We start from the raw sequence: 26,855 nt of genomic DNA, 5'->3' as shown, positions 1-26,855 counted from the left end.
GGGGGAAGGTTTATAGGGATGGCAAAGGGAAGAGCAGGAAGCAGCTGAACCAGGTCGGGTGGAGGGGATAGGAAGTGCACAGCCCTTCCTGCTCACCAGAAGAGGGAAGTATTTGTACTCCATATAGCCCTGAAGAAATCCCTCTTTGACATGGATAAAGCTGGTGGAAGCACACACCTACCCATGAAATCTAAATAAGGATTGGGATTCCTCATGACTTGCTGAGGGCAACACACTAGTAGCCCTTTTTCCTGAGGGGCTGGGAAGGAATTTTTCCCTTGCTGACAGATTGGCTGAAGAGGGTCTCTCCCCTGCCTTCTGGGACCCAGTGAGGTAGTGCATGGGGGTTAGGTTCTAATGTCACAATTTAATATGTAAAACTCATGGCAGATGCCCAGTGCAGGTACTCATTATGGAAGGGGGTACGGTTACGAAAGAAAATGGATTAAAAAGCATTTGAAAGAAATAATCTCTTAAAGGAGCTGAGGAAGTGGGGGGGGGGTTGGGGCACCTACATCTGGGGCAGTAGGGACGTGACCCTCCCCCCCGCCCCCACTTCATTTTGAGCTGCCCATTAAGGGAGCTGAGGAAGGGGGAATTATGTGGAGGTGATTAAGGAAATGTTGATGACCTGTACTGTGCAATTTATTGCCAGGTACACCCAGTATTTTAAGAGAATGACGTTGCAACCTCACTAAACCACATGTATTGCCATCTGTTTTTCTTCCAGTATGGCCAGACCATTGTGATATGATTTTTCACCCCACATCTACTAAAAGTTATGTAACTAACCAGAGTAAAAAAGTCAGTCTTCATCAGTTCAAAATGACATTGACTTCCCCAGCACATCTTCTTTAAAAATATAGATATAGATATAATTTTTAGAGCCACATCCTGCAACCATGCATGTGACTTTGACTTTCAGAAAATGGAAATTAAAAGAGCATAAACTAGACCAGACAATATGTAAGGTAAATTAGGAGGGCTAAAATGGAATTTGAAGAGTAAGTAGCTAAAAGTACAATAACAAATAAATTCTTTACATTTATCAGAAATGGGAAGCCTGAGAGAAAATCACTGTGTTCTTCTAATCTGAGGCACTACAAGATTTCTTTGCATCAGTGTCTACCACAGAGAATGTTGGAAATACATACCCCAAACCTGCTATTATCTGATGATAATAACAAGGCATTATTGGGGATTGAGGCGCCAAAAGAAGAGGTGCTGAAAAAAATTGATAACTGTAAAAAGCACCAAGTCTTGGCTCACATGGTGCATATATAAATCTCACACATCCAACAGAAAGATCATACACTGTTCTTCCCTGTCCATCATACATATTCACCTACTGATTTCTATCTAATCTCAGGGCAGGTAGTCCAATCTGTGTTCAGTTACTCCACAATACAATGGTGATCTCTGACATGCACCCATTATTCTACAATTTACTCCTACACACTGGGCAAGAAACAAAATAAATGGAAGTTTACTACTTTAGTAATCTTAGACCCCCATTTCAAGTTGCTTATAAAGAAGGAAACTGATCTCTCCCTGGAGGCCAATGAGCCCTCAGTTCCCTATAGCAAGCTTTGATGGGAAACTTTAAAAGTCTTTCTTAGAGGCAGAATTGTTATTTTTGCTGTGGCTAAAGAAAGGAGTATGCTCAAAATCCTTCCCCAGAATTCTTATGCAGACTGACCAGAAAAAGGTATGTGCTCAATAAGATGCATGTGGCCCCAGCAGAGTTTGTGCTTTTTTTTCGATTAAGACAAGACTTCTCGGAGTTGAGGGAGAAGGCAGGTTGTACACAAATGGGAGCTAGAGGAATTGTTTCAGCAATCTGAAATGAGCATAATAAACAGTTCTTTAATTTTTATAAAAGTCCATGCAATTCTGATTCTGCCCCTTCACAGAAAGCCCTGGACATTTTCTTTGCTAAAATACAAGTGCCCCAACTCTCTGAGGTTCAGCTGGAGAATTTGGATGCCCCATTTGCATCATCCAAGCTTGCCAGTGCCCGAAGTCCATGAAATTAAGGAAGGCTCCTTCCACAGATCTTGAGCTTCAGATTCATAGCAGAGATGGAGAGCTTTGTAGACACAAAGAGTTCTTTCAGAAATAGTTCACAGGTTATAGTCCAATGTCTAGCTTCAGGGCAGGATTCAGTCCTTATGACTTAGGCTTCCCCTGCATGAAACCTCAAGTAGATCTAAGGTGACTGGATTAGGACCCAAGCCGTTTTTTATACAGTTTCAGGCTGCCTTTGACAGGTTGGAGTTCCTCGGCGAACAATAGACACTCATTTTCTAAGTATTGCTGGTTATTATTCACACAGATTAACATAAGGCAATTGCCTGTTTTTCTACCGTTCACAGATGATTTGCTATACATTTCAAAGAGATGAATGCAGTGATATCCTATCTTAACAGTTCATTTAAATGTTGTCCTTTTGATCTCTGAATTAACAGAATACAGGATAGACAGGGACTGTTTGATTACATATTGGCATATTGACTGTTTGATTACATAGTTGACCTCTACCAATATATATATGTAAATACACAAAAACACAAACATTATCTGTGGTGGCAGAGCTCCTTCTCCACCTTAGTAGGTTCCACCCTTCCTCTTAGCATGGACTGGGGGAATTCCTCTCTCTCTAGGAATTTCCTCAAGTCCCTGGGTTTACTGTCACCACCTTGTCTGAGATGGGGTTCCTCCCAGCCTCCCTCACAGGGGATGGGGAGGAGAGCCTCTTAGTCTCTGGTAGCTCCTTCAGACATAGTGGAGGCAGGCCAGACACCCAGTTCAGTCTCTCCCCTCCGGCGGGGTCTCTTCCCTCAAACCTCTGGGGCCCAGAAGGGCTGTATACCCTGTTTCCCCTGCTCTTCACCTCTGTACCTGTGAGGTCTCTCTCCTGGTGTCTCCCCTACAGCTCCTATTGCATGCACCTATCTGACTGGAGGAGAGGCCTTTAACAGGTTATGGCAGGCCCTTGACTGGGCGCAGGTGTCCTAATTAACCTGGAGTAACCCCTGTTTAATTACCAGGGGAAAAGAGACCTGCTTATCCTGGGGCTAATATACCTGCCTTTGACCATCTTTCATTCAGGATGAATGCTAAAAGTGACTGTTCACAAACCTCAGTGATGTGAGCCTTGTTTCGCAAGAATGACAAGTTGCTAATGTGCAGAAGGGATGTGTGATCTGTCTTGCTTCTCATGCATGTTACTATATGTTAATGACTTGTTGGGTAGCTAAAATTGTAAGGTACTAGAATTGATATAAATGTGTACAGGGTCCTTTTGCAATAAAACTGGTTATGGCTTGATCCAAGTGTTTAACAGTTGGGGCTGTTGAATCTGACCATACATCACTGATAGAATGTGGACTTTCAGAGGGTGAAACTACAAGTCTTAACCAAAGTGTAACTTACAGTAAACCTGGCAGCTATACACTGTGTTCATTTATAATAGGTATTTTATATATTGTAGTGTCAACATTTTTAAATTAAATGTTTTACATTTAAAAAAAATCACTCTTATAGCTGTCTGGCTTGACCCTGTCACACTACCCATATGTTTTTAAGGGTTGAATTTGAGTCATTTGTCCTGCAGGATACTTAACCCTTTCTGGTCATGCGTCACACCAATATATATCCAGATCAGGTTGGGATTGGCTATAGGCTGCATGACTTGGATAACAAATGGCTGTTAGTAGTTACAATAGTGGCTTTTAGCCTTGGATGTAGAAAAGATAGTGAACTGTGAATACATTATAAATATATATATATACAGTCCAGAGTTTTGGTTTGGGGCTCAGTTTTAGTGAATGGGTTAACTTCTATATAAGGGCCCTATGTCTTGTATCTTAGCCAATGGCATCATTTCAGACTCATTTAACCTCCCCAGAGGCACCTCCTTTGTGTGCAGTGTGGCTGTAATGTCTGCAGAGATCATCATACATCCTACCCAAATATTCAGAGTATTAACAATGGTCCATTGGCATATAATTTGATGCTATAGAGAGATGATGCTCTTTTGTTGATGATAAATCACAATCTCCAATCTTTTAGCATTAATCCAAAATGTTTCTCACTTTCAGACTATAGATTTAACTTGGAGAAGTTGCATCTACTTGTGATCTCCAAGTTCCTTTTTAGCAGAGTTTTCTCTCAGTGATAGGTTTGAAACCTTTTAATACTTTTTAATCCTTAACTTTGTATTTCCCATTTTTATGGCTAGTTTATTGATCACAGCAACCTTAACTAATGCTAACTAAACTTTTTTGCTTGTGAATTTAGACAAAACAGTGAAATTATGCGCTTTTAGAACATGTAAGAAAATCCATTTAAAAATGTCACAAGTCAGTAACAAGTTATAACTGAAGATCCATTTATTTTAAATTTAGACTACTGAAAAATGTACTGCCGGTTTAGACCTTTAACTGAAAATTAAAGCAGCACTCTCGCTGATTTGATGAAAGCACTGATCAAGGGAGTTTAATGCAATGTCTACTAAACATAAAATGCTGTTATCATTGATATCTCTCCCCTGATTTTTTTAATCAGACATCTTCTTTTCATCATGCTCATGTTTCTATAAGCTACAACTTTAATAGTATTTCAGAGTTCTGTGGCAATGGTGGTTGTATTAGCTAAATAAACTGTTTTCTTTTGAGACAAAAATTCATCCACATTTTCATTGTGAATTAAGTTGGATCCAAGAACTGTAATATCATTTAGCTAACAAGATTATTCCTAAATAGAATGAGACAAACTACCAGCCTAACAAAGTAATTTCAAAGTAAAGTATACAGCTGAAAAGTAGTTGTTCAAGCATTGTTTCCCTTAGAGGATTTCTAGTTAGAGAGCTTAAACACTTAATGATTAATATCTTCTGTTTCATAGAATGTGTAAAGGCCTTCTGCTATCTGTCATTCCAATGTTTTTATTTGACTTCATAGTGAAGATAATATTGTATTTCAGGACCCTCACTACCTTCTAGGATGTTAGAGAAGAAGACAAAATTTTCCTTCAGAGTCTCTGCTTCAGATGTCTTGGCTTTATCTTCCAGTACTAACTTAAAGGAATGGCAGATGTCACAGTAAAGATATAGATCTGGTTCTGGGGTATCTATTCTGGATACTTGTGTGGAAGAAAATATTTCCCACTTCAGGAGACAAGGTGGAGTGTGGGAGTTTTAAGAAATTATTTTTGAAGCTATTAACCAATACATTCAGAGAAGCTTTTAGTCTCTGAAGGACACTTCCCAGGTTTCTTGGTGTAAATTGACACTGCCTGATTTGTGTTTTTTATGTATGCAATAGATGGCATGAGGGCTGAAAGCTGCCTTTCAACCATTAAATGCTGACTTTCATTTTGGCTACAGTGTTATAGGCTATGATGGTCCTGAATACAGAGGGAGCAACTTATTTGGATACAAATTTTAGTAAGACGCAAGATATAAAAGAGTGGACTAAAACAAATCCCTAAATGTAAGTGTAAAATCCCTGTAAAACACATCAATAGCAAGTTTTAATCCCTGGGTATTATTTCCAGTTTTGTCTGGAACGCTTATGCTATGAAGTGTTTGGTAATCTGTTGGTCATAAAGTTTGTCTTAACATTTTTTCCAAAGACAGCAGCCTTTCAGTGATCCTTATGTACTAATAGTCATTTTCTGAGTGCTATTTTTTGTTATATTTGTTAAAGATAATTGGAAAGGTGATTCATTTGATAGTCATATCTATAGTTTGTCTCCATTTTTAATCATTTAGTTGAATAAGCACCACTCCTAATGCAGAGATAGTGGCTTGACATTCTACTACTTACTGTTTGCAGTGTTGTTGTAACCATGTTGGTCCCATGGTATTAGAGACACAAGGTGGATGAGGTAATATATTTTACTGGACCAACTTCTGTGGGTGAAAGAGACAAGCTTTTGAGCTCACAGAGAGCTCTTCTTCAGGTGAGACCTGAACAAATGAGTTGCCAAATTTTGCACCAGCTTTGGTTTCTAGATGTCCTGTGTCTCCTATTTAACCTGGGATGCTCCTGATTTTGTTTGTTCTCACGCAGGCTCTCCATTGCCAGGGGAAACATTGCTAGTCTCTATGGTCTTGGCTAGGTTACTCAAGTCTATGGTAGAGTGTCTCACCCCCATGTCCTATTAGACCTCATAGTGTATCAGTTATGCCTCGCCCCCTTTTTGGCCATGGGAGGGGCTTTCATACTGGATTGTTTTAGTTTTGGAAAATAATCCTATTCCTGAAGAAAGGCACTGGAATTCTGCTGCTGGGAGCTTTATGACTCAATGGCTTACACCCTCCCCGACCAGAAAAGTTGGTACTATCTTCACCAGCCCTTCCATTTGTTTCCCCTAATCAACTAACATCACCACAATCTTCTCTATATTGAGTCTGTCCATTAATTCTTATCCATGTCCCATTTGTATCCACATACTGGGCAAGGCAATTGACTGTCTTGGCTGGATCAAGTGCTCGTAAGGAGATGGGAGCTGTGGTGCTTTCAGCATGTTGATGACAGCCAGCTCTGTCTTCTTAATACCCTCAGTGGCTCCATATGCATATGGAAAGGAAGAGTTATTTCAGAATCAAATGGTTACCAATGAGTTTCACTTTGTTTTGCTTTTCAAATTTATAGTGTTTACTGGACTATGTCTAATTTTAATTTGGTTTATTCATTTGAATTTCTGATCAATGTCAAGAGTTTTACTGGCAAATTATCAAAGTAGTATAACATTTTTTAACTTTGGTGTAAAAAATCCCGTAAGAATTTATAGCAGAGTTTTAATGCTAAAATCTTAAACTAGGAATTAGTTTTCTCTCTACCTACTTAACCTTCAGCTACCAGCCACAAGAGTTCTGCAGAAACAACAACATTTTTATCCATTAACTACTTCATTGGATCCATAAAATATAAAAGGTCAAGATTAAGGCTTTAATATATGTGGGAATTTACTAGTTCTTGAAATAATCAGGAACTTCCAGGAACTGAGCTGTAGCTATTCACCTGAATAACAAAAGAAAAATAGTCTTTCCCATATCTATCGGAACAAAACAAATTATGAAAAAATGGACAGAATAAAATAAAGTTTAGAGTAAAAATGGGAAAAGAAGGAAAAATATTATTTATTTCAAAGGCTGATTACAGAGAGGGCTAGATTGCTGCCAGTGACAATCATTGGAGCATTAATCATCCCAAAAAAGGCAGAAATGAGGTGGGCTATAATCTTGCTCTCCCTGGCTGGCTGGTGATAGAGAGGGGACCATGGTAAGCCATCCTTGAGGATTTTAGTTTTCTCAGGTGTGGAAGCTTCTGTTATAAGGAGCAGATGTTGGTGTCTGAGGAACTTAACATTTGTTTCTTTTTGGTTTGGTTTGGTTTGTTCTCTAAGTAGCAGAAACCCAGTGTAAGTGGGAATATTTTAATGTGAAATTGGGATCCATTTATCTGCCAAAAATTTTTTTTGAGGGGTTAGCAATTTTTAACTGTTAAGATAATTCTTCTATAGACCAACTTCTGATCCCATACCTATGTAACACCATAAGCTTCAGAGGAGTTATTTCTGATTTACACCAGGCAAAGTGAAATTAGAATTATGCTCCACGAATTTTATTTTATAACCGATACGACATATCACTATTAGCTGTAAATAAAATAAAATTTGCAAATGCTATGAAAATATAGCCAGGGTCTCTGCTTTCAGAATGTTTGTATATTTTCTGGGAAGCTGTCCCCTGGATGGTGTAATTAGAGAGAACTTGTTGGAATTCAGACAAGGTGAAGATGGAATGGCATGGAGAGCATCTGCAGTTCCTATACTGATATTTCTAGAGTCTATTTGTTGAAACGCCATGGACATCAAAGGTGTTATATGAATAATACTAAAAGTTTGGTCAGAGTGTTCCTTCAATACTTTGTGTATGAATGCTTCTGTTCCTTTCCTGTCCTCTTATTCCCTTCAGATCCCCCTTTCTTATTTTGGCAAACAACTCTGGTGCATAGCCATGGTAGCACCGGCAGTGATAGGAGACATGCCAAGGATATTTCCACTGGTTTTGGGGGTGTTGATTAAGCTGGGCCACCACTGCCTGTGCTACTGTGGCTACACTGCTACTTATATTTGCATTAGTTCAATGAGAGATAGTGTGCGTATGTGTATGCAAGATGGGAATCTCACCCCTGGCTAGAAGTGTAGACATAAGCTAAGAGTTTGCTAATAATAATAATGTGTTAGGAATTAGCCAGCTGGGCTTTCACTAACAATGATTAGGTCAAGCATTTTGTCTGCTGCTGAAGTCATCACTACTGTGACATACATCACCTGTTCTGCACCAGTCCGGATTTGGGGGGAAGTTCAGAGCTCTCTTCAGGAATGTATCTGCCTGGCTCCACTCCATTAGACCACAAACCTGTAATTGACTCCATGTGAGTGGATATTGGTGCTCCTTTGAGGAGTTCCACTGAAGTCAGAGGGATTCTTTGTGGGCTTGGGGTTCTGCAGGATTGCAGCCTTAGTTATAGGATGTATTTTTTGTTCTTTATTCTGCCATATGTATTATATAGTTATTTTTTGGGGTTTTTTGCCTTTCAGAGAACCAATACAACTGGAACTAGTAATGCAGATTTTCCCTTGGGTGATCCCGGAATGTACCAGTTGGACATTACATTAAAAAGGGGTCAAAATTTAGCAGCGCGGGATCGTGGAGGTAAGAATATGCTGATAAATGTGGTTTTGTATGTGTCGTGTAAGTTATGTTTTTGGTAGACAGTAAAGAGATCTATGCTTCACGCAGAAGGTAATCATCGTTCACCTTCTTTCTGCAAATAGAAGGTTGCATTTTTAGGATAGCATTAATATTTTCAGGAATATTTGACACAGATATGGCTCATGCAGTTTAATTTAAAATGAAAATGAGAAAAATATTTGCATGTATGCTAAAAAGTTAGCCCCTATCTGCCCCTTTTTCTCGCCCAGCTTCTGTCATCTCTCTATGTAGCAGCACTGCTGGGCTGAGCCACCTGCCTCTCAGCAGCAGTGGGGACCAGAAGTGATCTTTGCTCCTTATTGAAAGGCCAGATCTGAAGTGCCATATAGAAGCACAACAGCAATGGCTCTCATCCTGAAGACGTTTTGGACCAGAGATGGTCCAAGCATTGATAGGTGTGGGGGAGAAGAGGAACCATTAGGGTGAGGCGGTCAGCAATTAAGGATGCGTGGGTGGCGATAGCTAGAAAATGAGGAGAGAGAACATGTAGAAGGTGAAGAATAGTTCCCCCCCCCCTCACTTCCTCATTCTCATACATGAGTGTAGGACCAGTGGCTTTGTTCTGCTTAGCTGGTATCTGTAAAGGAGCCACTGCTGGGAACCACCAAGATATCTAATAACATCCAATGGAAGACTCTCAAACAGGCAGGCTCAGCCCTGCCCCTTGAGTCCTACTGGCTTGAGGTGGCTCTTATGCACCTTTCATAGCCTCTGTTCTCAGATGAAATTCATTGGCTTAAGGCCCTTCAACTCAAAAGTTGTTCTGCTCCGTTCCAGCAAAAAGACCTGTCAGGTCAAGCCTGTGAGAAGTATTTCTCTCCTGATGGTGCTTTCCTGTTTCTGCCATAGCCCAGCAATACTCAGATACCTGAAAGAAGTCCCCATTCCCTGCCACTACCTCAGACCCCACTGGCAACCTCAGAGGCAACAGCAAACTCCCTCTGTATGGCCAATGGAATGAGTCGGTCCCCCTACTTGCAGTCTTCCTACCTCTTTCTTCCCCCTCCATTCAGGAAGGCGCTAAAGATGTACTGTTTCATTTGACCTATTGTGGCCCTTGTGCCATTTTTATAGTCCTTCCTTCACAAGAGGAAGAAAATGTAAAACACCTCGAAAAGAAATCAGGTCAAAGAACCTTCTTGCTTGGTGGAGGGTGAGATTTCCTTCTCCAGATCTTTTGGGGAGGAAACTTATCCCAGTGAGAAAACAGATTCTTTGAGCCAGTTTTGCTCCTGAAGGTAATTAGTATTCCGAGGGGGCGCTTCTCAAAAATCAGGATGTCTAAAGTTAGTTCTTCCTTTTCAATGCATCCTTCTTTCAATCATCCATCCTTCCTCTCCAAGAGTTCCTCACCTAGAAATAATGATCTGAAAGTATTATCCCCCAAGACAATTTTAAAAAGAGTCTGGCTTCCCACCTCAACAGGGAGTCCATCACAGCTTAGTGAGGTAACCTCCTGATTAAGTTTAATAAAAACTAAGAACAGGGACATGAGCAATATTATTCACAGATACAATGATCTATGGCACAGATACACAATGAAAATGATACATAAATATACAATATATGTCAGGAACCACACTCTCTCAGTTAAACTAGATAGAAAATTCTTTACACTTACATCAGAGGAAAAAGTCATATCTGATAAACTTTACTTTTAGTAGATGAGTAATCCATGTCATATAGCAGCCATCCTGTTAGAGTGGAGCTGCTGTTGTAATTTGCCTCCTCATCCAATTGGCTTCCCACTTAACTAACTCAAAACCAGGAAACAAAACACTCAAGTTCACCAGGGTACAGAGAAGATCAAGGTTGTGTTGCAGTGCTGAGAGGATTCCAGCAGCAGACTATTTGGATGGGGCAAACAATGTTTTGCCCAATTCCTGTTTGAAATACCCTATATTTTTTATTAATTATTTATATTACGATAGTGCCTGGAAGTCCCATTCAAGATTGAACTCCATTGTGTTCAGCTAAGAGACAACCCCTCCCTAAAAAGATTACCGTCTAAATAGTCGACACGCACAAGTATGGGAAGGGAAACTGAGGTACAGAGAGATTAATTGACTTGCCTAAAGCCACACAGCAGTTTTGTGGTAGAGCAAAGGACTCCCAAGTCCTAAATCAGTGCCCTGTCTGCAGTATCATATTACTCTCTCGTCCCACGGGGACACTTAGACTTGGGTGCAGTCATGTTTAAGTCTTCTAGATAAGGAGGTGGGTCTTCTCCTTAGCATTCTCAGGAGAAAACAAGGTTAGATTTACTTCTCTTTTCATCTCCTTCTAATCATATCAGTGATGAGCATAGCAGGTAGCTTCATCAGTTGTGGGAGGAAAATAGTAAGAAAGAAGCTCTTAACACCAAATGAGCAATAGCTATCCTTTCAAATTACTGTTGTTCTAGGGTCTTTCTCATGTTGCTTGTCTGACTCATTTCAAGATAAGAAGTCTGAATTTCTAGGTGGGATTCGGGGCAGGGTCCTGCATTCTGGCAGGATCAAGAGGGTGTCCGACCAAAATGATTGGACTTGTAGTCCATCTCAGCAGAGGAATAATATTTGCTTTTGACCACTTGTCGAGCCAGGAGCTCATTTGTTTCCTGAGTCTCCTTACAGGGCTGCCCACTGGTTGTTTGTCTTGTTGCTTTTTATAATGTTGGCACCTTGCATTGAGATCTGCTAACTAGGACCCCACTCCCCCCAACCTGTTCGTAGTCCTATTGACTTCCTTGAGATTTTTGCATGGGTGCAGGGTTCTGTGTTCCCAGATTTTGACAAAGGACTGGCACCTATATTTAAGACTTTTTAAAGTATACATTTTTGTCCCAATATAACTTATTGCAATGATATAACCTACTGCAGTGAAAATATTGCATTAGTAAGAGAAAGTAGTAGAACAAATGTGGGAATTTTATCCTATTTAACATTTTATAATTACTTAAACTGTAACATACCTCTGTGATGCACAGTATATAGCTGGCATGCTTTTCAGTGTTTGTAGATGGCTTCTGTTGCTCACTATCCCTGCTCAGAATTGGATGGAAATCTGCCTTTTCATAGTGATTTATTCAATTAAACGGTTCTAGAACAAAATCTGGTCCTGTGGATTTGCTACATTCCTGTAACACATCTTAGGGGAGAATCCATATGGTATTTAGATATCCAGATCAATGGCCTAATTTTTTGGAGCTGCAGAGTATTCAGTGCTCATGCTCACTACCTCTAAAATATCAACCTATTTATTGTAATTAGTGTCTAATCTTAGGCACTCAAGTTAGAAAATTTTGGCCTTTGTCCACAGGAAATTTTTGATCCTTCCTGCCTCAGGCCTTCCTCTACTCAAAGAAAAAAATCTTGACTTCTGGTGATAAGAATAGAGGAAAAGTCCAGTTTTCATCTAGATGAATGGATATATGGCTGGATAGATATGGAAAAAATATTTTTTCCAATGAACACAGTATTGAAACATACAATTAAATGCTTTTTAATCCTTTTAAAAAATGTTATTTGCGTGCCTGATTTTAGTGCCTGATTAGATTTACTGCCTGATTTCAGCCCACAATATGTTTATCGCATTCAGATATAGGGGTCACTAAGTACCTAAATTCACAATATGCTAAAACAGGATAATTACAAATCTGAAAATTATTTGCCATATTAAATGCTTATGAACTGTTTATAGAATAAAAGGTAGAAGGCTTTTCCATTTTTTTCATGAGTATGTCAGTTTCATGGTAAGTGTTGCATTTATTCCACCGAGCTACTTTTTTGTTATAAATCTTGGGTGAAATCTGGGCTCCATTGAAGTCAATGGTAAAATTACATTGACTTCATTGGGGCCAGAATTTCACCCCTTACAGCTGTAGCTATCAAATGTATAACTTTCTATAAAAAAAATTGTAATATGAATAAAACAGTACAATTCTCCTTTACTAATTGGTAGGAAGATTGTCACTGAAGGATATTTGTGTGAGTTTTGCTATTAAATTTTTAAAAAAACCAGTTGAAACAGATGGTGATTTATAATGAGCATAGATTTCCATCATCATCTGGATAATTGAATTAATAATGTGGTATGGATTTAATTTCACACGGAAACTGCTTTTTGGTCTTCAATTAAAACCGGAAATAGTCTTGTTTTAAATTCACTGTCCAGTAACCACTTAGACACAACAAAGTATAGCCTCTTGGGGGACCCTGTTTGTAGTTTTCAAAAGACACCTCCCAATTTAAAAACAAACGAGATACAAATTTTGAAGAAATTCTAACGTAATCTTGATATAATATGGAACAATGTTTCCTAGCATGGAGCATCAGTAAAAAATTTTTGTCAACTTCTACCACTCATAATTACATTGAATACTATATTACTGTACAAGAAGCTCTGTTATTCTCAAGTAGCTCCGCTATTCTCAATGCAGTATGTGCTTACACGTAATGCATTATTACTTGATGTGAGTCAGAGTAAGAGTCTGGCCCTCTGAAAACATTTCCTCCAATAATGTGATTTAGTTATTTTTGTATTTTCCCATTGGAGTTGTTGGCGGAATTAAATTGATCTTGAGTAATGGCAGCAGAGAGAGTAAATGAGTGATGTGACCCATTCCTATTCAAATATTTTTAAACATTAATATGAGGTTGCTGCTGCTGCCACTTAGTTGGTGAATCCCCCTTTATCTTCTTTAATCATTAACAGGAAGTGCTGCCTCATAGACTCATAGATATTAAGGTCAGAAGGGACCATTATGATAATCTAGTCTGACTTCCTGCACAACGCAGGCCACAGAATCTCACCCACCCACTGCTGCAATAAACCTCTCACCTATGTCTGAGCTACTGAAATCCTCAAATCATTGTTTTAAAGACTTCAAGGTGCAGAGAATCCTCCAGCAAGTGACCTGTGCCCCATGCTACAGAGGAAGGCGAAAAACCCCCAGGGCCTCTTCCAATGTGCCCTGGAGGAAAATTCCTTCCCGACTCCAAATATGGCAATCAGCTGAACCCTGAGCATGTGGGCAAGATTCACCAGCCAGATACCCAGGAAAGAATTCTCTGATCCTACCCCATCTAACATCCCATCACAGGCCATTGGGCCTATTTACCATGAATAGTTAAAGATCAATTAATTGCCAAAATCATGTTATCCCATCATACCATCTCCTCCATAAGCTTATCAAGTTTAATCTTGAAGCCAGATAGATCTTTTGCCCCCACTGCTTTCCTTGGAAGTCTATTCCAGAACTTGACTCCTCTGCTGGTTAGAAACCTTTGTCTAATTTCAAGTCTAAACTTCCTGATGGCCAGTTTATATCCATTTGTTCTTGTGTCCACATTGGTACTGAGCTTAAATAATTCCTCTCCCTCTCCGGTATTTATCCCTCTGATATATTTATAGAGAGCAATCATATGTCCCCTCAACCTTCTTTTGGTTAGGCTAAACAAGCCAAGCTCCTTGAGTCTCCTTTCATAAAACTGGTTTTCCATTCCTTGGATCATCCTAGTAGCCCTTCTCTGTACCTGTTCAAGTTTGAATTCATCTTTCTTAAACATGGGAGACCAGAACTGCACACAGTATTCTAGATGTGGTCTCACCAGTGCCTTGTATAACGGTACTAACACCTCCTTATCTCTACTGGAAATACCTCTCCTGATGCATCCCAAGACCGCATTAGCTTTTTTTGATGGCCATATCACATTGGCGGCTCATAGTCATCCTGTGGTCAGCTAATACTCCAAGGTCCTTCTCCTCTTCCGTTACTTCTAATTGATGCATCCCCAGCTTATAACAAAAATTCTTGTTATTTTTTAATCCCTAAATGCATGACCTTACACTTCTCACTATTAAATTTCATCCTATTATTATTACTCCAGTTTACAAGGTCATCCAGATCCTCCTGTGTGATATCCCGGTCCTTCTCTAAATTGGCAATACCTCCCAGCTTTTTGTGCCAAGGTCAGTAATGAAAAGATTAAATAAGATTGGTCCCAAAACCAATCAGTGAGGAACTCCACTGGTAACCTCCTTTCAGCCTGACAGTTCACCTTTCAGTATGACCCACTATAGTCTCCCTTTTAACCAATTTCTGATCCACCTTTCAATTTTCATATTGATCCCCATCTTTTCCAATTTAACAATTCCCCATGTGGCACCGTATCAAACGCCTTACTGAAATCTAGGTAAATTAGATCCACTGCGTTTCCTTTGTCTAAAAAAATCTGTTACTTTCTCAAAAAAGGAGATCAGGTTGGTTTGGCACGATCTACCTTTTGTAAAACCATGCTGTATTTTGTCCCAGTTACCATTGTCCTCAATGTCCTTAACTACTTTCTCCTTCAAAATTTTTTTTCAAGACCTTGCATACTACAGGTGTCAAACTAACAAGCCTGTAGTTACCTGGATCACTTTTTTTTCCTTTCTTAAAAATAGGAACTATGTTAGCCTCCAGAAGAGTTTTCTAACAGCACATATGGTTACATGAGAGGGAAAATGGAGAACTGAATTCAGGGCAATTTTTAGTTAGTTATGCTAGATAGTGTTAGTGGCTGCCAGCAAGTGTCACTTTGATCTCTGGGCAATCACAGGCCTAACTGAAGCTATTGAGCATGCTAGCTATCTTTCATTCAGGCCCAATGAAAGAACAATTAAATGCCCCTTGGTTTAGTGATAGCTGAAATAATAGAAGCCACCTCTGAAGGCACTGGAAGGCCTGAGCAACATCTAAGTAAGGAAGAATAAAAAAGGGTTTTCCTGGGACTGATTGCAAGTGAAGGATAGGGTTGCCAGGTGTTCGGTTTTCAAACGGAATGTCCAGTCGGAAAGGGACCCTAGCGGCTCTGGTCAGCACTGCTGACCAGGTTGTTAAAAGTCTGGCCAGTGGGGCAAGCCCCTGCCCCAGCCCTGAGCCCCCTCCTGCAACCAAACTCTCTCTCCTAGACCCCACACCCCCTCTGGTACCCCAACGCCATCTGGCACCCAGTTCCCTCCCAGAGCCCGCACCTGCACCCTAACTCTCTGCCCCAGTCCAGAGCCCCCTCCCATACCCTGAACCCCTCATCCCTGGCCCCACCCCAGAGCCCACACCCCCACCTGAAGCCCTCCCCACCCTCCTGCACCCCAGCCCAGTGAAAAGGAGCTAGTGAGGGAGGAGGGGTGAATGGAGTGAGTGGCTCAGTGTGGTTCAGCTGTGTGTGTCAGAAGAAGAAAGCATTCAGAAATCTATAATAAAGCCAGCTAAATCAGCTGGTAGCATAGCCATGAGAAGGAGCAGAGATAAAACTCCGTGGAGCACAGCACTAGCTGGAAAATAGACTTGGATTTACAAACAAGGAAACCTGTTGTTCCTACTGTGTTCAGGGAAACAGAACCTATGTAAAAAAATTTTTAAAGAAATAGGATTGCATCAAAGAAATAACTGACTTCATCAGTTTTTTCTTGTAATGGCAATCACCCAGCAAGGAATGGAATGTTGGTTAGCTGGTTGGACCAAGGGGCAACAATAGTTTTAAAAACAAAAATTGTTGTGCGGGCAGAGGAGTAGTCTGGGTGAGCAAACCAGAAACAGATAGGGGGAATAGGATATGCTCTCATATGCTGGGATAGAAGAGAAAGTAAAGGTGGAAGAAATAGCTCTAATGGGAGCTAAACATAATCACAGAACTGGAAGGGACCTCGAGAGGTCACCTAGTTCAGTCCCCTGTACTCATGCCAGGACTAATTATCTGGCCATTCCTGACAGGTGTTTGTCTAACCTGCTCTTTATAATCTCCAATGATGGATTCCAAAACCTCCCTAGGCAATTTATTCCAGTGCTTAACCACCCTGACAGTTAGGAAGTTTTTCCTAATCTCCAACCTAAACTGCCCTTGCTATAATTTAAGCCCATTGCTTCTCATCCTATCCTCAGAGGTTAAGAAAAACAATTTTTCTTCCTCCTCCTTGTAACATCCTTTTACATACTTGAAAACTGTTATATCCCCTCTCAGTCTTCTCTTTTCCAGACTAAACAAACCCATTTTTTCAAGCTTCCCTCATAGGTCATGTTTTCTAGACCTTTAATAATTTTTGTTGCTCTCCTCTGGACTGTCTCCAATTTGTCCACATCATCCTTCCTGAAATGTGGTGCCCAGAACTGGACACAATACTCCAGTTGAAGCCTAATCAGAGTAGAGCAGAAGAATTACTTCTCGTGTCTTGCTTACAACTCCTGCTAATACAGCCCAGAATGATGGTTTGCTTTTTTTGCAACAGCATTACACTGTTGACACATATTTAGCTTGTGGTCCACTATGACCCCCAGACCCCTTTCTGCAGTACTCCTTCCTTGGCAGTCATTTCCCATTTTGTATGTGTGCAACTGATTGTTTCTTCCTAAATGGAGTACTTTGCATTTGTCCTTAGTGAATTTCATCCTATTTACTTGGGACCATTTCTCCAGTTTGTCTAGATCATTTTGAATTTTAATCTTATCCTCCAAAGCATTTGCAACGCCTCCCAGCTTGGTATCGTCTACAAACTTTATAAGTGTACTCTCTATGCCATTATCTAAATCACTGATGAAGATATTGAACAGAACTGATCCCTACGGGACCCCACTTGTTATGCCCTTCCAGCATGATGGTGAACCACTTATAACTACTCTTTGGGAACGGTTTTCCAACCAGTTTTGCACCCACCTTATAATAGCTCCATTTAGATTGCATTTCCCTAGTTTGTTTATGAGGTCATGCAAGACAGTATCAAAAGTTTTACTAAAGTCAGGATATACCATGTCTACCGCTTCCCCCCCTTTCCACAAGGCTTGTTGCCCTGTCAAACAAAGCTATCAGGTTAGTTTGACACAATTTGTTTTTGACAAATCATGCTGACTATTACTTATCACCTTATTATCTCCTAGATGTTTGAAAATTCATTGCTTAATTATTTTCTCCATTATTATTTCTGGGTACAGAAGTTTACGCGGACTGGTCTGTAATTTCCTGTGTTGCCTTTATTTCCCTTTTTATAGGTGGGAACTATATTTGCCCTTTTCCAGGCTTCTGGAATCTCTCCCATCTTCCATGACTTTTCAAAGATAACTGCAAAGAAAATGGCTCAGATATCTCCTCAGTCAGCTCCTTGAGTATTCTAGGATTCATGTAATCAGGCCCTAGTGACTTAAAGACATCTAATTTGTCCAAGTAATTTTGAACTTGTTCTTTCCCTATATTAGCCTCTTCTGATCCTACTTCATTTTCACTGGCATTCACTATGTTAGACGTCCAGTCACCACCAACCTTTTTTGATGAAAGACGAAACAAAGAAGTCATTAAGCACCTCTGCCATTTCCACATTTTCTGTTATTATTTCCCCCACCTCATTGAATAACGAGCTTACCCTGTCCTTGGTCTTCCTATTGCTTCTAATGTAGAATGTTTTCTTGTTATCCTTTATGTCTCTAGCTAGTTTGATCTCGTTTTGTGCCTTGGCCTTTCAAATTTACATACTTGGATAATTTGTTTATATTCATCCTTTGTAATTTTACCTATTTTCCACTTTTTGTAGGACTCTTTTTAAGATAATTGAAGATCCCCTGGGTAAGCCAGGGTGGTCTCTTGCCATACTTCCTATCTTTCCTACACAGTGGGATAGTTTCCTCTTGTGCCTTTAATAATGTCTCTCTGGAAAAACTGCCAACTGTCGTCTGTTGGTTTTCCCCTTAGACTTGCTTCTCGTGGGATCTTACCTACCAACTCCCTGAGTTTGCTAAAGTCTGCCTTCTTGAAATCCATTGTCTTTATTTTGCTGTTCTCCCTCCTACCATTCCTTATACTCATGAACTCTATAATTTCATGCTCACTTTCACCCAAGCTGCCTTCCACTTTCAAATTCTCAACCAGTTCCTTCCTATTTGTCAAAATCAAATCTAGAACAGCCTCTCCCCTGGTAGCTGTCTCCACTTTCTGAAATACACTCCAAGAATGTATTGGATAACCTGTGCCCTGCTATGTTATTTTCCCAATGGATGTCTGTGTGGTTGAAGGCCCCCATCACCACCAAGTCCTGTGCTTTGGATGATTTTTTTAGCTGTTTAAGAAAAGCCTCATCCACCTCTTCTTCCTGGTTAGGTGGTCTGTATTAGACCCCTACCACGACATCACCCTGTTTTTTACCCCCTTTTATCCTTACCCAGAGACTTTCAACAAGTTTGAGATGGAAATAGGAGACAATCTTGGCCCAAGTGTGTATATTTTTAATATACAAGGCAACACCATCTCCCTTTTTTCCTTGCCCGTCCTTCCTGAGCAAGCTGTACACTTCTATACCAATATTCCAGTCATGTGTATTATCCCACCAGGTCTCTGTGATGTCAACTATGTAATAGTTGTGTTTGTTTATTAGCATTTTGAGTTCTTCCTGCTTATCCCCCATACTTCTCGCATTAGTATACAGACATCTAAGATACTGATTTGATTCCTGCCCCTTCCCGAGTTCTGTCTTGTCTCTTCTTTATCCCGGCTATAACAGCCCATGCTCCCCCCAAATTCCAAACTTTCTCCCAGGTCGCCATGTTCTTGACTTACCTGTGGGCTTTGCTTACCTGCCCCCTTCGAACCTAGTTTAAAGTCCTCCGCACTAGGTTCACCAGTCTGTATCCATATATGTTCTTCCCCTTCCTCAATAGGTGGACCCGGATCTCTGCTTAGCAGTGCTTCTTCCTGGAACAGCATCCCATGGTCAAGGAAGCCAAAGCCCTCCTGGCAACACCATCTTCGCAGCCAGGCATTCACCTCCAGGATGCATCTCTCTCTGCTTGGGCCCCTACCCTTGGCCAGAAGGATCGAAGAGAACACCACCTGCGCTCCGAACTCCTCCACCCATACTCCTTTTGGATTATCTCAGAACATGGATAAAAATGAGAGATTACCTTAAAAATTCTGCATAAGAGAAAAAAATACATCTTTAGGATATTAGGTGTTATCTCTTTTTGGTATAGTACATTGTTTGGGTCTGGCCAGTCTATGAAAGTTATGGATACCTGGAATAGTTAATAAAACAAAATCCTTTTCTCCCCTTGGGCCTCTGTAGAAAATGCTTTTCATTAAGTATGGGAGATGCTGGTGCTCAGCACCTTTGAAAATCAGGACACCTTTTAGGTGCCTAAACAAGGATTTTGGAGCTTTATTTTAGGTACCTATTTTTTAAAATATTGGCCCAGGTAGAGGGTGGACACATTCCAAATTCAAGGTTTTATAGCTCTCTGATAGCCTTTTTGTCTCTTAAAAAAGATACTTGAGTTTTATTGTTCATTTCACTGTGGTTGTCTAACTTTTTTCTTTTTTGTATTAAACTTTAATTGGTGTCAGCATTCATTTAAGGAAAGACCCCTTTTGTGGGTGCTAATCTTTACTGGAGTTATTTCAAAGACCCCATTTTACTACTTGATGCTAAGTGTTGGGGCTGTCTTGAGACTTGGAAAATTGTCAAAATCAAAATAACTACAGTTAACAAGATTTCTGTCTTTATATAAAAGTACATGGAATTCTCTAACAGGTTTAATAAGTATTTGCATAGTTAGTATTGTTCAGTACTTAATTCCAGAATAACAAAGTGACCATGTCTACTTCTATGTTTGTACAGTGTCTAGCACAGAACTTTGATTCTCATTGGGACTCTTGAATGCTTCCAAAACATACATAAATAATATTAATAATAGTTAGGAAAGTACATAATGTATAATATATAATTTATGGAATAGAAATATTTTTTGCCTTTTCATAGTGCCTTTTATCTCAGGATCTGAAAATAGTTTACAAATATTCATTAAGCTTCACAATGCATGCATTTGAAAGAAATAAATATTCGAAGGGTAATCTTGTGGAGTTGAGCTGAATAAGAAGGAGAATGAAGGACTCAGGAAAGGAGGTAAATGGAGATTCGTAAGATGAGCAAGAAGGATCTGAGGCAAACTGTGGCAGACAACACTGGCATATAATGTATCTACAAAAAAGTAGTCTGTAATTCTATTTGGTATTCCGTGTTATGGATACATCAGTAAAGCTTCCCATGTGTAGTTCATGACATCATCTGAATCTCTCAGTGAAATTAGTCTGAGTGCCATAACCTGATGCAAGTGTGTGTGTCACAATTCAGGGTGATTGTGCCTGTATTTCCTCTCAGTGGTCCAACAAGGGCACCCTCTCATGCTTCCAGCCAGTGCCTTTTTGGGTGGAAACTTGCATCTCACTCCTTTCTGACCACGATATTTCCAGGCTGCGTGGTTCCCTGCATTCACTATATTATTCCCAGCAGAGAGAAGCTGCTCCTGCACACCTGCTTGCTTTCTCTTTAAAGAGGGCTAACTGGTGTACTTGCTACAGTTATAAGTTATCACACAGTTCTATCTATGTAAGCCTATTTTATTCTTAAGGTAAAAGTACTACAGAAAAAACATATTAATAATAAAATAAACTTATTAGCATGCATATAGGTTATCAGGCACCATCTCAACTCTAACATGAGGTCTGGCAGGAGCAGTCCTTTAACACCTTATGCACACGGTTTCTTTTGTGGTGACAAGTTCATCAGAGCTTCAGCTCAGAACAAGCACCCATTCTAATGAGTCTCAATAGGTCAAATCCTTCCAATCCTTCCCTAAGGATTAGGACCATCCATGGACCAGAAGTCCTGCCCATTTGCTGGGTCATGGAGAAGGCTCTGAGCCAGTTTAAAAAACAGGCTATTTATCCCCAAATCCTTTATTTGTCTGTTGGTCCCTGGAGAATCTAGTGTGAGTTAAAATATAGATATGAACCTCTCCAGGAGCATATCTTCAAAGGGTTGATAAGAGGAAATACAGTAGCATCCCTCTCCTACTAGAGAGGGCACATACAATGATGCAGTAACACCTATACAATTGTATTTTAATACAGTGTACCCCAAAGACATTAACCCTGATCTGATAGGGTTTCACTTTATTTAGTTAAGTTTATCTTAATTCCACGAGGTTTGTTCAGGATATTGTCAGTCTGTCACAGTATGGCAAACAGTCTCATCAATGCCAGTTGGAGTTACAAGCATGGGTTGGGAACAGCGTATAGCTTTGTTGTGAAGAGATGGGTATATATTCTTTTAATCCGTGCTATTATTTAGAAAATCATTGCAGCATTTGATTGGATATAATGCAAAAGTTAAAAGCATACTTGTCAGCTATGTTGCTCCTGATTCTCTGCAGCCTTGTAAATGACAACACAAGGTGCAAGGCAGTGGAATTCTAACCTTAGAATTAAGAGGATATGACTCGCTAAATTAGGATTTTAAGATTGTAAAATAGCTTAAGAAAAGTTTAGCAATGTACTTATTAAAAATGTTCCTTGTAGACTTGACTTCACAGAGAAATTTTCAATTGAGGAAAAACACTTTTTACCCCTCTCCTAAATCCGTGCAGATTGTTCAGCCTGGTTGCTCAGGCTGTGTACTGGTGTCAGAAAAGGAAATGATTAGGAAAAAGGAAAAGGATTAGAAAAGAAAACATGAAAAATGACAAGCAAAATCTGTGGGGGATTTTTGTTGTTTTTATAATAAATTCTTTTTCTCATGTTTGCCTTTGTGTGTTGATGGTTCTTCCTGTGAGATGGAATTCTAACAGTCATAAATTTAATCTCAGCCAGAGTAGCATATGCTGTTATCTCCTCGCTGCTCTGTTGGCTTGCTATAGTAATTACCAGTGACGCCCTTTTACTGGTGTATCTGTCTGCTGTATCCACTGATGTAGCTGTCACAATAATAATTGTGATGGGATCCTTTTGGTGACAGGATGAGTTAATGTCAATCTATTGTAAATATTCCTTTTATGAGTGCATGTAATACCGTATAATTTTTTGATTGTCACCAACACACATCCAAAAACGCAATAACCACAGCAGTTCTCAGCTCGTAAGCATCACCCAAAAGAGGGTATGTGAGGAAACACCCCGTGGTTCACACCCACTAGTTAAGAGCAGCACAATTGCCTTGGTCACTAAGATACAGTGGGATCCCATATAGGGAAGAAAGGGAGTGCGTCACTTCTGCTGCTGCTTCCACCCCTGCCTTGCCTTGTCACACCCAGTCTTCAGAAATCCTGTACCCACAAATTCAAAGCCAGTCATTGGCCATCTACCCTCAGATGGCTGCTGTTCCTAGAGTTTGACTTCACACAGGTTAAAAAACAAATCAAAACTGTTCTCAATGAATGTGAATCCTTTACTCAAACTCAAACCTTTTATTTCTGTAGTTCATTCTGCAAAGCAAGACTTTACAGGAAGTTTCACACCATCACACAGTCTGTCTTGAATTTATTTTAAAAATGAACGACTTTTTTTTGATCATTCTAATTTTAGGCATTTACTTTACCCACAATACTCTCCTTCTCTAGTTCTTAAATCTCAATAGTACTTTTGGAAATTGAGTTTTTTTTAATCTTACTATCCACCTTACTAACCGACATGAAAAACAGATTACTACTTGTGTAGACTGGACAATGATGCTCTGTGTAACTGAAGCTAATGTACCAGCAGGCATTTATTTTTATTTATTTATTTATATTCCCAAAGAGCCTAGGAGACTTCATCGTGAAACAGGACCCCAATGTGCTAGTGTAAGCGGGGGAATAGTCCCGCTCTTGTGGGAAACTTTCCTGGCTTCTGCACTATCCCAGTGAAGTGGGCTAGCGAAAGGATCTGAGTCCTTGCTCCCACTTCCTTTACCCAGTGGCCTCCCTGCCCTTGAGGACTCCCCTTCCACTTTCCTGTCTGGCAGAGTCCTCGTAAGCCCAACAAGGCTGGGCCCAGGATTCCCTGGGGGCTCGACCCCCAACCTGCTGTGGTCACCTAGGACAGGGGCTAGAGCGTCCCCACTCCGGGGTACTCTCTCTGCACTGGGCACTTCACTGACCTACTGACCATTACATACAAGTTAAAGCAAATGCAAGTTATTTAATCAACAATTAATCTTAAAAAGAATAAGAAAAAATGGGAAAGGTTAAAGGAAACACATCAACCTGCTCTGTGGCAGGGAACATCACAAACAGCGTCTCTGGAATGTCAGGGCAGTTCACAGTCTGTTCCTTGTAATTCCCCAGCCTTCTTCTCAGGCCCTGGCTGTGCTGCAGGGATGCTGTGGGTTGGACACTTGCTCGGGTGGTGGCCACACGCTCTCAGGCTCTAAGTGGTAGGACCCTTCTTCCCACTGTGGCCCCCGCCCTTTCGGGGTTATGATCCAAACCTGGCCTGCAGAGCCTCTTGGCTGAGGAGTCTCCCTGTGCTGGGCCTGCTGCCAGGGTCCCCCTCGGTCTCCCCAGCTGCTCACCACACCCAGCTCCAGACTGCTCCAGCCCCAGCAGCACCACTCTGACTGCACTGCTGCTGCTCTGCCTCCAGCTCCCTGGGCTGCTTCTTTGGCCCGTCTGCCTCTGGTTGCTGCAGCTCTGCTCCCAGGACAGGTCTGCTCTGCAGGCTGCTTCTGTGACTCTGCTCCCAGCACTGACCTGCTTCCTGGGCTGCTTTTCTGGCCCCTCTGGATCTGGTTGCTGCAGCTCTCCTCCCAGGACAGGTCTGCTCTCTCTGGGCTGTGCCTCTGGCTTTGGGGCTGCAGCTCTGCTCCCAGGACAGGGTCTGCTCTCTCTGGGCTGCTTTTCTGGTCCCTCCGGATCTGGCACACCTCTGTTCCCCAGCTTAGCTTGGGCCCCAGCTTTCTCCTTAGCTTGGCCCCACTCTGTCTGACGCAGGCAAATCCAGCTCACACGGAGGATGGGACCTCCCTGGCCTCCTGACTCCCTGATTAGCCTGCACACCCTGACATTCAGGCTGACCTGGAGCATTGGCCTCTCCCCATTGTTCCTGGGGACTGTCAGTCTCAGGGTCCTGATTTCCCACAGACCCTTCCCCTTTTAGTACTGGGAGCTAGCCAATCAAAACACCCCCACTGACTGTTAGTAAGGGGGCAACAGTCCCTTTACACTAGGGACTGCATAAACACCAAACAAAAAGATGGTCCCTGACCCAAAATGCTTACAATGTAAGTATGAGAGAAAAGATGGATATAATCAGAGAGGCATTCAAGAAAATAATGAGATGATATTGCTGGCCTGCAATAACTAGAAAATGAATGGGCCAATTAAAGTAATTGGGTCCTATTCTGATATCACTAGTGTAAATCAAAAGTAATTCCACTGAATTAATTCAAGAGAAATTGGTTTTACACTGGTGTCAATGAGACAAGAATTGGGCCCAATGGGATTACATAGTGTGAGTCAGTGATCAGTTTGGCCCATTGTCACTTTGGAAAACATCTGCATCTGTTCAATATTATTTTAAAGGTAGCTAGCTATAAATTACTCCATTTCTAGTTGAGAACTGAGTTTTCAATTTGTTATATTTGGAGACTGCTGTCACAGATGTAAAGGAAACTCGATTTGGCCATATAGAGAAGATATAGTGGGGATTTTTTGTGGCTTTTAGACACAAACTTGTGTTGGAGACCGTGCAGACCCTCAATGGCGCAGTAGGGCACCAGAAGGCATTGTGCCTCAGAGACCTTTTAGGCTATGTCTACACAGCAGCTGATTCCTAGCTCAGGTAGACAATACATGTTAGCTCTTCTAGAGCTAGTGCACTAAAAATAGCAGCATGGCTGTATCGTCATGGGCAGTGGCAAGTGCAACCCTGTCCTAGTTCCCAGGTGCATACTCAGGCAGCTGTCCTTACAGTTTTAGCTCAAGCAAAGCAAGTACACATGTGTCTACCCAAGCTAGAAATCACACCTCCCAGCTCCTCTTAGGTTATGTCTACACTACAAATTAAACTGTGATTCTTAGCTAGCACTATGCTAGCTTAATCTAGGTAACTCCAGTAACAATAGTAATGAACATGTGGTGGCACAGGATTAAGTACAGACTCGCCACCCCAGTTCAAATCTGCCGCGGACCCTGGGTATGTACTTGGATTATACACACACAGTAGTTCGATTGTAAATCACATTGACCAATGACAATTATGAACCTTATTCAAAGTGTTGATGGCTTTGAATTATCAATGGTGGTTTGAGTTTTCCCTTGTGGAAATCTAGCTACTTGGAGTGTGACTTTTTGCATCAGACCAGAAGGTTGATGTTTTTAGTTTCTAGTCTTTGAATAAAGATAATGAGTTTCTTTTAAATAGCAAAAGATTCTGATAATAACACCAAAGGCCTTCTTATGATCATAATTTTTATCTTCAGTTTTCATTATGATTTGGGAAAGTCCATCTTTAGATTAACCGTGTTGAGAAGAAAACATATTTCCTGTTTTCCTTTCTCATTGTGAATGCACTAGAGAATGAATCATTCAGTAACCACATTTATTAAATAATGAGAGTCAAGCAAAATTCCATTTCTATCAGTCTCATTACCATGGTGCTCACTCTGCAAGTCTTGCAGAAAAAAATGTACGTTATCTACTTTAATTCACATTTTTATGTAGGATGGATTATCTGGTTAAAATTAACTTTTTCTTTCTCTAGATGTGCATTTTCTGTGGAGCTTAACATAATCATGACTGTACTACAAAAATTATTTACATATTAACGTGATGCACAGAGGCTAATAATTTACTCCGTTTCAGAAGTTTCTGTTGCCCAGCTTTTACATACAAATATTAGTCATTCAAAGGATAAAAAATTCATGTGAGTCCTTGGATATAGGTGTAAATGGGTCCTGGCTATAGCCAGGGCCAGATTTACACCTCACGTGCTCCTAGACACGGCATCTTCAGCGCGCACACACACACACACACCACCTACAGCTGACCTTTGTGTTGCACACAGTTTTAGAGTGGTAAGGCACCCCTTGGCACATGCCTACTGTGCGTAATAGGAAATCCAGCCCTGGCTATAGTTGTACACTGTATAGATCTTTCTAACTTACCGAAATTTGTATCCGTTGGGGCTTTGTGTCATGCACTCCTCTGAATATAAAATACTGCCATGCCTAGGACTTACTTCAAGAGCTAAAGGCATCTGCTGACCAGGACCCTCTCTTTATGGTTCATGTTTAAAGCAAGTTCAGTGCTTAA

At 40.7% G+C, this 26,855-nt stretch overlaps 1 protein-coding gene across 7 annotated transcripts in view; it reads left to right on the top strand.

The window, feature by feature from the left end:
* MCTP1 (multiple C2 and transmembrane domain containing 1) overlaps positions 1 to 26,855 on the top strand; it is a 449,620-nt gene that overhangs the window by 171,579 nt on the left and 251,186 nt on the right. For all 7 annotated transcript variants that reach the window (XR_006290946.1, XM_043546884.1, XM_043546885.1 and 4 more), the window contains exon 2: positions 8,617 to 8,731. Coding sequence is in view for 6 of the 7 variants with exons in the window: in XM_043546884.1 (XP_043402819.1) it covers positions 8,617 to 8,731 (115 nt within the window). In the remaining variant the exon portion in view is untranslated. The remainder of the gene's footprint in view (positions 1 to 8,616; positions 8,732 to 26,855) is intronic.

Source organism: Chelonia mydas, chromosome 5, assembly GCF_015237465.2.
Source record: "Chelonia mydas isolate rCheMyd1 chromosome 5, rCheMyd1.pri.v2, whole genome shotgun sequence".
NCBI classification, from domain to species: domain Eukaryota; kingdom Metazoa; phylum Chordata; order Testudines; family Cheloniidae; genus Chelonia; species Chelonia mydas.
This window is presented reverse-complemented; position numbering and strand designations above follow the sequence as displayed.